Source organism: Rhincodon typus, chromosome 18, assembly GCF_021869965.1.
Source record: "Rhincodon typus isolate 14 chromosome 18, sRhiTyp1.1, whole genome shotgun sequence".
Classification (NCBI taxonomy): Eukaryota; Metazoa; Chordata; class Chondrichthyes; order Orectolobiformes; family Rhincodontidae; genus Rhincodon; species Rhincodon typus.
The window spans coordinates 45,489,852-45,506,947 of NC_063349.1; the positions used below are offsets into that span (position 1 = coordinate 45,489,852).

The 17,096-nt window shown below is 40.1% G+C and overlaps 1 protein-coding gene across 1 annotated transcript in view; it reads left to right on the plus strand.

Moving 5' to 3' along the window:
- tmtc3 (transmembrane O-mannosyltransferase targeting cadherins 3) overlaps window positions 1-16,693 on the plus strand; it is a 42,600-nt gene extending 25,907 nt beyond the window's left edge. The window contains exons 4-9 of the mRNA XM_048607665.1: window positions 1,091-1,211; window positions 2,362-2,473; window positions 3,424-3,527; window positions 6,385-6,554; window positions 10,707-10,933; window positions 14,077-16,693. Coding sequence (XP_048463622.1) covers window positions 1,091-1,211; window positions 2,362-2,473; window positions 3,424-3,527; window positions 6,385-6,554; window positions 10,707-10,933; window positions 14,077-14,894 — 1,552 coding nt within the window. The 3' untranslated portion in view covers window positions 14,895-16,693. The remainder of the gene's footprint in view (window positions 1-1,090; window positions 1,212-2,361; window positions 2,474-3,423; window positions 3,528-6,384; window positions 6,555-10,706; window positions 10,934-14,076) is intronic.
- The last annotated feature ends 403 nt before the right edge of the window (window positions 16,694-17,096 follow it).

Below are 17,096 nucleotides of genomic sequence, written 5' to 3' on the forward strand. Positions count from 1 at the left end.
GTCTAGGCCCGAAACGTCAGCCTTCCTGCTCCTCTGATGCTGCTTGGCCTGCTGTGTTCATCCAGCTCTACACCTTGTTGTCTCAGATTCTCCAGCATCTGCAGTTCCTACTCTCTCTAACTACTAATCCCACAGCCTTGTATGGGCCCTCATCTAAATGCTCCTTGAATGTTAAGGGTTTCTGCCCCTACCACCCTTTATAGGCAGTGAGTTCTGATTTAACTACTTTTTCTTTTTTATTCTAATTGTTCAAATTCCAAAGTACAATTCAGGGAAAAAAAGCAGAATTGTCCTGGCCAGTGTCTTACCTCATTCAAAAACATTGATAACAGATCACCAGTTTCACTGCTGTTTGCAGATTGTCACGTTTTGTTGAGTGAGATTCAAAGACATACTGTATAAATTTGATTTCTCAGTTAATAGCTTGACTGTGACATATATTTTGCCAGCATGAGGTATTTTTATATTCTTCAAAAACTGTTTTTTCTGATCAATGAAGTCTTAGAGTTGACAGTGCATCTTATTTCAGTGAGCCCTGAAATAATTTTGAGTCTTTGGCTGTGCAATGACTTTGGGAGTTCCTAATCTTTGGATACTGGACAGAGAATTCCATACAAGATTTTTACTGCCTGTAAAAAGGTAGGAGTCAAATGTACATAGTACTTTTCATGTCTTTAAAATGCCCAGTGCTCTTTACAACCAGTGAAGTACTTTTGCACTGCTGTAGTTGAAAGCATGGTGGCCAATTTGCATTTCTCTAATTACAATAGATATAAATGAGACTATGATCAGAAAGTCATGGTGGATGAGAGACATACACAGAGCACATTGCCAAGGTGAATTCTGGTATATTTGAGAGATCATTTACATCCAGCTGGAAAGGGGGTGGGGCTTTGTTTACATGTTTCACCAAGAAGAAGCCTGGCTGACTCCATGTTGGTATAAGCAACTTGAAGTCAGCATTAACTTTATTTTTGCTGTAATAACTGATTTAATTGAAAGCTCTGTTCAGCTGAACCAATGGCACTTGATGCTACAGTATGTATTTTGTCAATTAATTGATCTGTTTTCTTACTGTACTTTTCTTCAGGAGTCTAAAGAAATTGTCCTGGATTGGTTTGATGATTCTACTTGTTGCCCATGCTAGCAAAACAATTTATCGCAATTGGGATTGGGAATCTGAATACACCCTATTCATGTCTGGTCTGAAGGTATGATAAATTTTGTTTGGAGTGGGGATGGGAATTAGGTTCTTATCTGGAAAGTTGAGTTGGCTTGTATCTTTTTTAAAGCTTTTGAAATGTTCTTTATTTGACCATTGTAGGATTCTCCTATAAAAGAAACATCTTTTTAATCACACTGCAGCTAACATGACAGAATGGAATTAAATATGAACAGAAACAGAGCCGATTTCTATATTAAAAAATGTTACATGGAAGAAATCTATTTTGGTCTTGTTATTCTGTGCACGCAGGTAGTGGTAGGACAAATAGAGAAGGCTGTTGAAAATAACATACGGAACATACGGGACCACTTGCTTCATTAGTAAAGATATTAGATACAAGAGTAAAGATGTTGTGCTAAATCTTCATAAGACGCTGGTGAATTCTCAGCTGGAATAGTGCTCAGTTTTGGCTCCACGCTTTCAGGAGGATATCAAAGCTTTGTAGACGTTACACAGGAGGTTTGCTGGAATGTGCTACAGACAAGGAATTCCCATTATTTGGAGATATGTGAAGTAGGGGTGTTTTCTTTCGAGCAGTGAATGTTAGAATGGGGAGTTGATCGAGGTGTTCATAAACGTGAATAGTTTTGATAGAGAAGCTGTTTCCAGTGGCAAATGAGCTGACAGAGGGCACAGCCTGTAATTCACACAACAGCCAGAGACAACGTGAAGAACCTTTTTTATAACAAAGCAACTTATTGTGATTTAGAATGGATTGACAGGAGGCTGAAAGATTTGTCTGTAATGTTCTAAAAAAAATTGGCTAAATACTTGAAGGGTAAAAATCAACAAGGGGCAAGAGCAAGATCATGTGGCTGATTGGATTGTTTGATCAAAAAAATTAGCAAAGATGCAATACGACAACTAGTCTCTCTTTGGACTGCATTTTTTAATTCAACTAATTTTGATACAGAAGGGTGTTGCAGCCTTAAAAGTTCAGCGTTCACCTTTGCTCTCTCGTTTGTGTATCTTAACTTCAGTATTTGGACCTTGTATCTGTGGGAAATTTGGGCAAAAAGGAGACAATATGTATATAAATAGTTTGATGTTCAGCTTTTAAAGTGGATGTGCAGGAATTTGGCAACCTTCAGGAGTTTTGCTGCAAAACTAATTACACAATTTTTTCAAAATTAAAGGTCAATAAAAACAATGCAAAACTTTGGAACAACGTGGGACATGCTTTGGAAAATGAACATAACTATGGGAAAGCTTTGAAGTTCTTTATTCAAGCCACTAGGGTTCAACCAGGTAATGCAACCTCCATTAAGTTACAGAGTACTTGTGCAGTTTGAGATGGGTGTATCCCTTCTGGTAATTGTTCACATCAGATGGGAAATGGGAGTTTGGATTGCATGCAGCTTGAATTGACATTGGCTGTGCCAATTGAACATGCAGTCCAATGAGCGTACGTTCACATATCACAAACATGTGTGAGCATCATTGGGATATTTTGTGTTTTGCTACTGCACATGCAAGCAAAATTCTAACCCAATTCACAAGTCGAGGCCGTGAGTAAGAAGTTTGAAGAAAACTAACCGGACAATGGGAGCAAAATTTGTGTGTTGGCAACTGAGAGACTTTTTTCTTTACCATGCTGTATTAATAAAAAATCTGAAACTTTTCCAAAGTCACTGTAAATAACCGTATGAGCCAAGGGCGTGCCTTCCTTGCACATTGCTATATTTGAGCCAGTTTTTCTTTTGTTTCCTGAACTGTTGCTTTGTGAACTGGACTGTCAGGCTATCATTCATAATTACACCAGACTTGAAATACGAGCAGCATTAAAATTGCAATATTGCTTCAGTATTCCGAATTGTTGAAACATCAAACTTTCATTAGGGAACCATGGTCAGAAATCACACACCAGCTTAGAATTCAACAGGTTTATTTGAAAAACGCAAGCTTTCAGAGCCTGTCTCCTCCTTCGCTAACACCCGAAGAAGGAGAGAGTCTCTGAAAGCTTGTGTTTTCAAATAAACCTGTTGAATGATGACCTGGCGTTGTGTGATTTCTGACCTTGTTCACCCCAGTCTAATACTGGCACCTACACATTAGGGAAGCGTAAACTGAGAAACCTGCATAAGACGCGTATGGCCTGTCCTTTTGATACATTTTAGATTGGATATGTGTAAAGCCTGTAGAATGTGGATTAATAACACAATGTGGTGTGTTTATTGTTTTCTGTTTTTACCACAAAGATGATATTGGGGCTCACATGAATGTTGGAAGAACGTACAAAAACCTGAACAAAACTAAAGAAGCAGAAGATGCCTACATGCTAGCAAAATCACTTATGCCACAGGTATGCTGAGCCTTCACAAGGTCAAACAAATCTTCTATCACATCAGTTTGTGCTAGGAGTGCCACTTAATGGACAGTTCCAAAAAAAGTGTCGTATTAAATTAAAATAGTGATTACTTTTCTCTTCACAGATGCTGCCTAGCATGCTGAATTTGTTGGCACCCAGTTTTTAGTTTGCATAATGGCGAGTAATGTTTAAATATGGTATCTAAAAGGCCCGATTAAATCCACGCTGAGATCTTCAGGCTAATGTAGTTGCATGATCCAATGTGTAATTTTGAGAAATGTCAGAAATCATTTGCTGCTTTTAATTTTCATAGAATTGACACAATAATAATTAAACAATTATCAGAGGTTAATCATCCTCTAAATTTCAATTTATTAGAACATTAGGATCAAAAATGGGTCAGTTAGGCCCTTCAGAACTGCACTACTATTGAATTAGTCTTACCACCTTAACTTAATCCTCCAGGCCCTGATCTTTCTGGTTGAAACTGCAGATACCTCTTTCAGTGTCAATGTTTTCTTTTATACAGTGCATTGCCCAAAACTAGTCCAATAGCTCTGATGGTGTCTGACTAAAATTGTATACAACTGAAGCATAAGTTTCACTGCAGCCCCTTTAAAATAAAGCACAAAGTTCTATCAGGTTAGCTTTTTTGTTTATTCCAGATTTTATTGAATTCAAATGTTACTATCTGGTATAATGGGATTCAAGCCCATATTCCAAGAGCCTTGGGTTTTGGATTACTTATCCAGTGATATTACTATTACCACTACCTCTCGTTCAGTGATTCATGAACCACGTTCCTTCGGACACTAACATTTCTAAGTGCCTCACCATTTAAGAAACGTTATTTTGTTCTATTCAGGTAATGTGAATAGCTTACGACTTATTCACATTATGTTCCATCTGCCATGTTTTTGCCCATTTACTGAGACTGTCTAATAAGGAAAGTCTCCTCACATCTTTCTCACAACATACGTTTCCACCTTGTTTTGTATCATCAAATTTGGACTGCTTGCTATCTCTCTCTGCTCCTGTATGGTTTCACTGTTTTACACATACTTGGATTTGTCTTGTGTTGAAGTTGAATGGCCTTATTCTCTCATAGCCATGTTGAACTCCACTTGCCGTAGTTTATCCCACACACTCAATCTGACTCTCTTTTTGCAGCTCTCTGCACTTATGTATACTGCTTACTGTCCCTTCAATGTAATGTTAGTGGAAAACTTGAATATTCAGTTCACGAATTTTAATCCAAGTCAGCACTTTTCACAACCCACCAATCAGGAGTAGTTATGCCATGTTTGTAATATCTCCCAATTTACTTCCAATCCAAGTCAAAAAGGTACTGTTGATTCCAGTCTTTTATCTCTCGTTTTTGTTAGTCTTATCTGGAAACATACTGAATACCTTCTGGATGCTTGTGAAGATTACATTCACCAACACTTCTTTATCCATTTTATTAGTGATATACTCAGAGCACAACTATCTTTGAGAGATGAAACTCATTTTTGTCAAAAGCATATTGGCTGTCTCTGGGCAGCACATGTTCGTTCAACTGCTTGGTCACACTATCTCTAGTAACCCTTTGGGAACTGTTGGTAATTTGTTTTCCTCTCCTCCCCTTCCTGATCAATAGATTGACATTTGTCAAAGTTACTTGCTTACTGATTTAAAACTAGTTTCCTGTTTGTAATTTCTGTTGACTTATTTAAATGAATACAGAAGCCACGTAAAGTTAGTTAGTCATGATGTTTGCCTTTATGTTAAATATCTACACTGCTGCGAAAGATTCGACCCTATGGCTGTATCTACTGACACCACACCTGTTCTATGCATCGCTTCAAAATTCACGCACGCGTGTTTACTGAAGGTGACATGTTTACTTAAACAAGGCTTGTCTTCATTGCTAATATGAAAAGGTCTGAGGATCAAACAGGTGCTATAAATAAAAACCGAAAGAACTGCAGATGCTGTAAATCAGGAACAAAAATAGAAGTTGCTGGAAAAGCTTAGCAGGTCTGCCAGCATCTGTGAAGAAAAAGAATCAGAGTTATTGTTTCAGGTCCTGTGACCCTTCGTCAGAACTTGTATGTTATGGTGCTATAAATAAAAAACTTGAGAAAGCAAGGAGTGAAATCTGAAGCTTGCTGTTGTTGTATGAGAGACGTGGTTTGTGATGAGGGAGAGAGGTGAGATCAGTCAGGCAAGAAGAGTGGGAGCCGTAAGGATGAAAAGAAGATTCCCCCTTTTTCCGCTTCACCACCTGCATCCCCCTTGCCCAACCTCCCCGTCACCGCCCTCCCTCTGCCGATCATCGACCTCCCTCACCTTCTCTTTCCCCTGTGCTCCTTCCCTCTCTGAACTCCTTTTCAGTTGCACAGTCCTTTTCTGCACATGTGCAATTCATATATATAACGAAATTGGAATTCCACATGATGACGTAGAGCTGACTGCAAAGGCATGGATTAGATACTATCAAAATCATTGCACATGTGTGTTTCTGGATTGAGGTACAGTGCATTTGCAAATGATTGTGGTTATTGGCAGACTCTGGCTTTGTTTATATTAGTGTCCCACTCCTGTGGTCTGTATGTGTGTGGCTATGCCCGTTCTCTGTCACCACCACCTGTTCACATTACAAAAATCTGCGCACATGTAGGCAGAGAGCTTTCTAGAGGAAACCAGTGTGTTAATGCTGTTCAAGAACAAGTTACTGTCGTGCATTGGAATAAACTAACTTCTATTGCGTTGCCTAGTACATCATTTGTATAAAATACAATTTGAAAAACCTATTACAGAATTGAGGTGGACCATTGTGAATTTTTGCATGTTTTCTTTTTTGAGCAAGGTTATACCAGGAAAGAAGTATGCAGCACGTGTTGCACCCAATCACCTAAATGTTTACATCAATCTCGCAAATTTGATTCGAGGGAATGAATCTCGTTTGGAGGAAGCTGACCAACTGTACCGTCAAGCGATCAGTATGAGACCTGATTTTAAGCAGGCATACATCAACAGGTATAGAATCATCAAAACTTGCTGGGCAGAAGGACGCGAAGTATTCCTCTGTCTGTGCTGGCTCTTTGAAACAGCAACTGTGCTTAATCTTTGCTGAATCCAACTTTACTGCTTTTTGTCTCTAACCCAGCTAATTCCTCATCTTTAAGTATCTTTACAATTCTCTTTTGAAAAATATTTATCTTTCACCACTTATTCAGATAGTAATCTAGATTACTACAGCTCTAAGTGAAAAAGTCTCCCCATTTATCCTCTTCTTTTGCTTATGGTTTTATATCTATGATCTCTAATTAATGACCCACTCACCAGGGGAATGGCTTCTCTCTCTCTCTACTCTCTCAAAACCTCTTATCACCCTGGAAGCCTCTTTTAGGTTACTAAAGCTGAACCTTTGTTTTCTGTTCCATTGGTAAGGCTATTTTTTGTTCACACCTCGAAGATGCCAATGTTGAGAAGTCCCGTTGAGCTCCTGAAAGCAGTTTGATAAAGCTGTGTGGCTTGCTCAGTCATTCCACAGTTAGCTGAAATGTCAGTCACATTTGGTGTGGATTTGAAGTCACTGTGGGCAAGACTGGGTCATGAGGTTTCCTTCCCTAAAGGATATTAGTGAACCAGATATGTTTTCAGTGCAACCTGGCAACTTCATGATCACTTTTAGTAATACCAGCTTATTACTTATAGATTTGTTTAAAAACTGAATTCAGATTTTAATAACTTCCATAGTGGGATATCTCATTGTTTTCTCTGAAGTGCTAATCCAGTATTTTCTATTGTATTTGTCTATATAATACAAGCTTCTTTAAATGATCCCCACTGTGATTAATAGTATAAACTATGCTGGCATTTAAGTTCAATGTGCTCCACGTGTGCTGCAAGCAGAGCACTGCTGAGGTTTATTAGAAACTTCATATGAACATGAGTAGGCCATTAGCTCATTGAGCTTGCACCATCATTTAATACTGTCATGGCTGATTGAACACCTTAGTATCTTTTTACCTGAACCATCCCCATAACCCTTTATGCCATTGATAATCATAAATCTAGCAACTTCTCCTTTAATATTCCTGAAGACTGAGCTTTCACAGCCTTCTGGGTTAGAGAATTCCAAAAATTCACAACCTATTCTGAGTAAAGAAATTTCTCCTTGTCCTATAAGGCATCTCGCCTTATTTCTAAGTTGTGAATGTTTACTGTTCCAAATAATTTTCCTTTAACTGATGTAAGTCATTACGTACATTTCCCAATGTGACAATGTCAGAGACTTTTAAAATGTTTTAGAACCTTAAAGCTGGTTGTTTGAACAGTATGTTGTTATTTGATGAATTAAATCTTAATTTGTACTGCTGACTTTCATTTTGTCTTGTGACAGCATCTCAGTGTTATCGTATTTCCAGTTTTTAAAAAATGCAGGTTAGTTATCTGAATCAAACAATGAATTTGTGTAGGCTATTTCTTCTAAATACGATAAGATTTGTGTTATCTGCCAATATCAGTTAACCCATTGCAGTTCGTGGTAATAGAAATTATAATAGTCTCTTGTACAGATGCTTGCAGGAGTACGAGTTAGTACCTGACCAAATTTGTGGGATTTTGCTGTGCACAACTATTCATTGGTTGTTCATGGGTTGGTGGCATCACTGATGACCAGCATTTGCTGCCCATCCCTAGTTGCCCTCATGAAGATAATGGTGAATTGCCTTCATGAACTGCTGTCCATTTGCTGTAGGTAGACCCACAATATAGTTAAGGAGTGGGTTCCAGGGCTTGACTCAGTGACCCTGAATGAAAGGTGATGTTTCCAAGTCATGCTGGTGAGTAGCTTGGAGACAAAATTGCAAGTGGTGGTGCTCCCATCTATCTGCTGCCATTGTCCTTCCAAATCCTAGAGGTTGTGGATTTGGAATGTGATGTCTGAGCAGCCTTGGTGAATTGTGCATCTTGCAGATGGTACTGGGTGTCGGTGGTGGAGGGGATGAATGCCTGTGGATGGGGTGCCAATCAAGCAGCTACTTTGTCCTGGATGGTGTTGAGCTTCTTGTGTTGTTGGAACTGCGCCCATCCAGGCAAGTGGGGAATATTCCGTCACACTCCAGACTTGTGCCTTGTAGGCTGTTGACAGGCTTTGAGGAATTAGGTGAGTTACTTGCTGCAGGATTCTGAACCTCTGACCTGCTGTTGTGGACAGCATTCCCTCTAATTCTCATTGCGGCTGCAACTTACCTCCGAGGGGTCCGTGCTCGGCAGTGACTTCCAGGACCAGAAGTCAATGTCATGATTAGCTTACCGTAACTGGCCAGGTTGGATTTGTCCTGCTTTCTGTGTATAGAATATAACTGAATTTTCCATGTTATTGGATAGATTCCAGTGTTGTAGGTATACTGGAAATGCATATTGCTAGAATGCTGTCAGTCCCAATAGCCTTTGCTGCATTCAGTGCTTCCAGCTGCGTGATATTGTTTGGAGTGAATTGAAATAGCTGGGGGCTGCTCGGGGAGACCAAGATGGATCATCCACTCAGCAGTTGTAGCTGAAGATTGTTGCAATTGCTTCAACCTTACCTTTTGCACTGACGTGCTGGGCTTCCCTGTTATTGAATAAAAGCTGAAAGAACTGTGGATGCTGTGAATCAGGAATTAAAACAAAGTTGCTGGAAAAGCTCAGCAGGTCTGGCAGCATCTGTGAAGGAAAAAAACAGTTAACATTTCGGGTCCGGTGACCCTTCCTCAGAACTGATGGTGACTGGGAAAACATCAGTTTATATGCAGAAAAAAGTGAGGGGTATGGGGTAGGGAATAAACGATAGGATAGAGCCTAAAGAGAGAGAAGAACAGTTGGATAGACAGAGTTGATAACGATCAGGCTGGAAGGGTGAATAGTTGTTAAGTTGTCTTTGTCTATCCAACTGTGCTTTTTCCAGTAACTTTGTTTTTATTCCCTGTTATTGAGGTTGGGGATGTTTGTGGAGTTCTTTGTCCGCCAATATTGATGACCAGATGTGGCAGATTTGAGGATAAGGCAAGTATGTTTCTCCCTCTTGTTGGTTCCCTCACCACCTGCCGCAATCCAGTCTCCCAATTTTGTCTTTTAGGACTCGACCAGCTCAAGGCTGCTGATCCAGTCTTGTTGGTAGGCATTGAAGTCCCCTACCTAGAGTATATTCTGCTCCCTTGCCACCCTAAGTGTTTCCTCCAAGTGCTGCACAACATGAAGGAGCACAGGTTTATCAGCCAAGGGTGGAAAGGTATTTAGTAATCAGCAGGACCTTTCCTCGCCTATGTTTGACCTGATACCATGAGATTTCCATTGCGTTGTGAGTCGATGTTGAGGACTCCCAGGGCAATTCTGTCCTGGTGGTATACCACTGTGATGCTACCTCTGCTGGATTGGTCCTACTAATGGTGCAGAAAATGTGATGGTGTTGTTTAGGTCATAGTGTACAACTTTGTCAGGCTGTTGCTTGACTGCTTTGCAATTGTGGCTCAAATCCCCGTAAGTAAGGAGAACTGTGTAGGGTTGACAGGCCTGTGTTTACTGTTGTTGTTTCCTCTGCCTTAGTTGATGCCAGTGGTCTCTCTGGTTTAATTTCTTTTGTGAGATTTTCTAGCTGTTGGTAAGTGCTGAGTGGCTTTGGAGGCCATTTCAGAGGGCCGTTGAGAGTCAAATCACATTATGGGTCTGGAATTACGTGAGCCAGATCAGATAAGGACAGCGTTGTGCTTCCCTGAAGAACATTAGTGAAATAGATTGGTTTTTACATGGTTTCATAGTTACTATTAGATTTTTAATTCTAGGTTTTTTTTTTCAAATTGAAATTCACCATTGCTGTAGTTGGATTCGAATCCATATACCTAGAATATTACCTGAGTCTCTGGATTACAGCCCAGTGACAATACCACTTTGTCATTGCCTTGCCAAATTTGGCTCGTGCCATACCTATATTACAGCAGTGACTGTGTTTAAAAAAACACCTTAGTGGCTTTAAATTGTTTCAGAAGGTTTGAGATTGTGGATGGTGCTATATAAGTGCACATTTTTCTTCTTTCCCTTCCATTCATCTCTCAGAACAGTGGGATATATTTATTGCCTCTTTCCATGACTCGGAACTACAATGTTTGCACAGGCCATGCACTAAATAGTTTGCTTGATTCTCAGGGGTGAATTACTTCTGAAGATGGACAGGCCTCTGGAGGCCAGAGATGCCTACATAAGGGCCTTGGAGTTGGATAAGACCAATGCTGACCTCTGGTATAATTTGGCGATTGTTTACATTGAGCTCAAAGATCCATCTGAAGCCTTGAAACATTTCAACCAAGCTCTAGAAATCAGTTCTAACCACAAGCTGGCACTGTTTAATTCTGGTCTGCTTATGCAAGAATCAGGTAAATGGCTACATTATCCTTAAAAGCAATCTTTGCTTAAATCAGTGATGTGCTGAACGTAGAACCTGTGTTATAAGTTTAAAGCTGGTTTCAAACTTTTCTCATAAAACCTGTCAGTGTTTTGTGAGGTGCTTTTGGTAGAGTCCAAATGCCTGAGATAAATGTCTTTTTATCAATTGGTAGTAAGGTTAAGTCTTCTGTGTTATTAATTTAGTCCGTGGCTGCCATCTCTCAACAATTGAAAATCCCACTGGAGTCGAATAATGAAGTTGAATTGAACGTGCTGAACACTCATTGCAAAACCTTTAATTTGAAGGTGTCAAAACTCATTATTTCACACACTTGAAAACTGGAAAGTTTGTCAACACTGGTCTTTTTCACGTTTTTGCATTCCAATTGAAGGTCCTTTATGTGCACTTTGAGAAGCACTTAAGATGCACAAAATAAAAGGTGATTGATGTTTTGGAATATATTTAGAAGTTGTAAATGTAAAGATTGATTTAATCTTGTTCCTCAAATCTGTGTTGAATCTTTTTGATGACAGGATGTGGTGATTACACAAATATCCACAGGCTGGTCCACATCCATCCACTGTGGCCCAGATGGTTACATCCCCAACTCTGAGTCAGAGTTCTGGTTTCCTTTCCCACTCTACAGAAATCAAAGCTGATATGCCCAGTGCGGTACAAGTAAATGTTGTAGGTGCAGTCCTTTACATGCAGTGTCAAACTGAGGGCTCATTTGCATGCTTAGGTAAATGTGAAAGATTTCATGGCGCTATGTCAAAGAAGATGAGTGTTCTTCCTAGTGTCCTAGCTGATATTTATTCCTTAAAGAGGATCTTAAAAGCAAATTGTGTTTGGCAGCTAGTTGTAAGTTGACTGCAATGTTTCCTGCATTACAACAAGGACGGGGACGCAATGGCCCGGTGGTATTATCACTGAACTGTTAATCCAGAAACCCAGATAACATTCTGGGGACCTGGGTTCGAATCCTGCCACGGCAGATGGTGGAATTTGAATTCAACAAAATGTCTGGAATGAAGAATTTACTGATGACTGTCGATTGTTGGAAAAACTCATCTTGTTCACTAATGTCCTTTAGGGAAGGAAACGGCCTTCCTTAACTGGTCTGGCCTACATGTGACTCCAAGCCCACAGTAATGTGGTTGACTCTTATTTGCCCTCTGGGCAATTAGGTATGGGCAATAAATGCTGCCTAGCCAGCGACGCCCTCATCCCATGAATGAATAAAGGGAACAAAGGACTACATTTGAAAAGTACACCATTGGTTGTGAAGTGCTTTGAGACACTATATAAATGCAAGCCTTTCTCCCTTTGTCATGACCTACCTCTTTAATTGCCCTTTGAAATAGCCTAAAATGTTGCTCAGTTGTGACTACCATCTTTTTGAGAACAGTTAGAGATTGCCAAAGTCCGCTATATTTTGTGAATTAATAAATGAAGAACATGTCTGCCTGCTTTGGCTGAAAATCTCAAATCTTCCCACATAGGTTGCATTTATTGTGAATAAAATCATAATCAGGTGCAGCAATGAATATACATATATAAGAATGCAGCATTGCAACCAGCTGGTATCACCTGTCCCAGCTGCAGCTGTGCGTCTGGGTGTGGAGATGGGGGAGCTGCAGCAGGTTGTTTGGGGGATGGGAGTGGAGGGGAGCAGGCAGAGTACACCTCTCTGTCGCACCTCCCAGCTCCGGGAAAGGCCCCTCCCCATGTGGTGTGGCACCTGGACTAGGCCTTCCAGCAGGTCAATGCAGCAGCTAAGGAGAGCTACACCTCAGGCACTGCCAACTTGTTCAACTCCACCCTCTGCCTCAGCCTTATCTCCAGCCTCCCTCGGCCTGTCTTTCCGTGCCTGATGTCAGCCCTGGACGTGCAAACTGCGGCCTGTCGTATCGCCAGCTGATATCACAAACTGTGTCTGCACATATACGGGATCATTTTGACAATATGAATAATTAATCCATTCCAGTTATTGGATGAAATGGGACGCACTTAATGTGGATTAATTATTCAATTTTATAAGAATAAACATTTTTAGTAGATTAATTGAAAACTGGGTGCCCTGTCTCAAAGTGATGGTTTGAGTCCATTTCTAAGCAACTCCTGAGTGCATAATTTGGACTGATGCTTCCATTGCAGTCTCTGAAGGAGTCCTGCACTGCCAGCTACACCCTGTCAATTTGCTCAGTTGGGCATAAAAGGTGCCATGATTTCAAAAAAGAGCAGGTAAGTTACCCCCAGTGTCCTGGGGTCAATATTTATCCCTAAAACACCTTTTTGTTTTTGAAAGCTTAAGGCTTAGCAGGGTTTGTTAGTATTTTTTGTGAGCCCCTGATATGCACACATGCTGTTGTGTTTCTGATATTACAATAGTGACTGCACTTCAAAAATGTCCAATTGGCTGTGCGCTGCATTCTGTTTGTTTGAAGCCAAGCTGAGGATTACTATATTGCAGTCAGGGACTTGGAAATTGGTCACTTGGTAACCTCATTGATGTCCTTTGGAAATGAGAAGTAGCATTTTACCTCCCTCCACCTTTAACGAGTTGTGGGAAGCATGCAGTAATATAAATTCTAATAAGCTAATTCACACGGAAGGATTCTAAAACTGTAGTTTTGTAATGTGTTTTACATTAAGTCAAAAAGTATTCAGTAAAATGTAACCTTTCAGCTTCTAATGCATTCTGTACCATATTATGTCCTTTGAGTGAATTTCCAAAGCACTTTGCTTATCTTTCTCCCAATCCGTGGAATTATGATCTCTGGAGATCACATCCGTTAGATTAATTATTCCACCATTTAGTGAAATCGTGGCTGATCTGGGATCTAACTCCATTTATATGCCTTTGCCTGATTTTTTTTTTTAGAACCCTTGGTCAATGAAAATCATCTAAGCTCACTTTTTTAAAAAGGGCAATTGATTTAGCATAGACTGCGATCTTACATCACTAAAACACATCAATGTAATTCAGGTTGAAGAAAAGAAGAGGAGTTATTTGTCATGGTTGTAGTCAGCTGCTGCTAGCAGAAATTTAGTTTAATTAACAAGATGATTGATGTGCAGAAAATGAATTTTAAAACACCAAATGATTTGACATTTACATGTCTTTAACAGGTGAAGCCAGCCTGAGACCTGAGGCAAAGAAGAGGTTTTTGAGTTACGTGGAAATGGAACCTGAGGATGCAAATGGCTACTTCAATCTGGGTATGCTTGCCATGGACAACAAGGAGAACGTCGAAGCTGAATCCTGGATGAAGAAATCCATCCAGGTGCAGCCAGGTTTCCGCAGCGCGCTGTTTAACCTGGCACTGTTATATTCTCAAACTGGGATGGAGATGCAAGCTCTTCCAGTTCTGGAGGACTTACTGTATCACCACCCTGATCACATTAAAGGCCTTATCCTGAAGGGGGATATTCTCATGAACAAGAAGAAAGATATTAAAGGAGCCAAGCAGTGCTTTGAGAGGATTCTGGAGATTGATCCCTCCAACATTCAGGGAAAGCACAACCTATGTGTGGTGTACTTTGAAGAGAAGGACCTTGTGAGGGCTGAGGCTTGTCTGTCTGAGACTTTGGCTTTAGCACCAGAAGAGGAATACATCCACCGACACTTGAGCATTGTGCGCAGCAAGATAGCAGCTCAGGGCAGTGGAGGTGCGATGGAGCATTCAACACCAGCCATCAGCCCAGCAAAGCGAGGGGGAAGTGAAACCTCCACTAGGAACCAGAAGGGGCACAGCAGTGAACAGAGAAAAGCTTCTGAAATAGTGCACACTTCTGAAGGTGACACAGAGTTTTCCAGCAATTCAAAACAATCCCAAAACAAACGGACAAAAAAAAAGTCCAACAAAGAAATCAAAGAGATTGAAAAGAAGCGAGCTGCAGCTTTAAAGCGGCTGGAAGAGATTGAACGCATTTTGAACGTTGAATAGAATGAAAATTGTGAAAGCTGAGGATGTGAGATCATCATCCTTTTGACTTGATTATATTGTGGCAACAATGGTTTACAGTTTCCTGCCATGTAGGAAGCATTTATTTTATGCAAAGTAACTTAAATAGGAATCATAATAAATGCCAACAAAGCAAATGGTTTGACTGAAATCAAATTTAAACACTAATTTAACAAACTTAAAGGCTCCTACCTCCAGTCACCTTAGTAAACTCAAATGAGTAGCCTTTCACATAAAACAGTGCAGATTCTGGTAAATTCCTTGCATTTCAGGACCATACCACAATTTGAAGGTTTGGGAAGATCTTTAGCCACCCCAATGTTATTGGATGGTCCAGTAGATCAAACAATTTACGTGGTCTTCCCCTATTGGTTCAATGCTTAAGTGAATCACAAAATGTGGGATTACAGATTAGAATATTCAAGTTGAATCCAAACGTATTAGCAGGTTTCATCTGAGACCCCACAATCTGCTTTGATACCACTGGTTTGAGAGAGTGGGTAAAAAATTGCCAACTTTCACCATTTCGGCTGCTGTTTGGTGGTCCTGTTGGGAAGTGCATATGGATCAACGCGATACCTAAATGGGGCTTGGTTTAAAAAACTTGTCTTTCTCCCCCTGCTTCCCCTTGCAACCACAGCACATAGCAGCCAGAACAATGCTCAAAGAGCCAGGTTCAAACTGTGTCCACAGTGTGGCCTCAGAAAGAAGCAGAAACAAAAATTGGGAAAGAGAGCAAGTTTTCAAAGGCTTGCATTGGCTTCCCACCCAGAATCACTGGTGAAAGCGGTTCCTCTATTGCTGTGGCCAGTAAGCAGAATGTATGAGTCACAGCCGGTGGCCACAGGACTGGATACAATTTAGGGTATGTTGTTCTGCAGTGGTGGGTTATTTAAGGGGTGCTGTTGTACAGTAGAGCTAGCAAATTTTACACAACATTTTGGGAAACCTGAGTATCTTTGTTTAAAAGGAAAACGTTTCTGGAGGACTCCAAACTGTTTCCTTGAGTATGAGAGGAACTGTTTGAATTTTTGAATTCTGAAACTGTTATACAACCTGTAGCACACTTCCACAACCTCTTATTTATGTAATATATAACTGAGTGTTTTGTTTGCTGCCTTCACATGTTGGATAGTGCTGGGATAAGCTCAGTTTTCATTTTCTGTGCACAAACTTTAGTTACTGTGGCAATATAAGTATCTTTGCTATTCTGATAAACCACTCCTGAAAGAAATGTTATGAAGAAGCAGCACATTTTAACAAAAAATATGTTTGTGACTTTTTTCTATGTTGATTACTTGTATAAACATTTAGTCTTTGACTCAAATCATGCACCGAATTTTTTTTGGAAAAATTAAATATCTTGTGCTCATTTATCTTGAAGTCACCATTGGGTCAAACCTTATTTTTTTTGGCTGTACTTTCATGTTTCAATTCTCATCATACTAAGGACACAGATTTTACATCTTTCTTATATGTAATGCTGTAGTTACAGGAATTGCATCAAATTTTGTTTGGTTGAAATTTCTGATGAGTTTACACTGCAGATTTTTCCTGAGTTGTTCTCAGTTTTACCATGTCAGTTCATAGAGAATTGACTGAGTTTTTGATGGACTGAATCACTAAGCAGAAACACATTTTTAAGCGAAGCCACTCGATACTGATGACTCTAATGTCTTGATTTATGTTTTATTGACGTTAACAAGTGGTATAACCTGTCTCCTAAATGGATTACTTTTTTGTCTTTGCTTGAATACAAATAAACATTGAATTTCAGAAAATTGTGTCCTTGGGCCAATTTCTCTTTTTTAAGGGGATTTATGTGGGTTTGTCAACTGCCCCTTGTTTTGAGAATGCCTCCTACCCAGGGTTGTGACTTTTTACCATGAGCCTTCATTTAACTCAGCATGCTGATTCTCAAGCAGCAGGTCTTTGAGCTCATGAGGTAGTGGGATCCACAGTTCAGGATTTGCTTCTATTTCTTTGCTGCTGCTGCTCTGCCTCATTCTTAACTTTGACTCAATGTGTGATGCCACTTGATGGATAAGGTGTCACCATTTTGAGACATTAATGTCAATGCTGCCAGATTTGAGGGAGAACTTCTGAATGTCCTTGAAGTCGCACGGGGAGATGACTTTTGGTTCATCCCTCCAATGTTCTCCCTTTTCTAGAGCAATCTAAAAT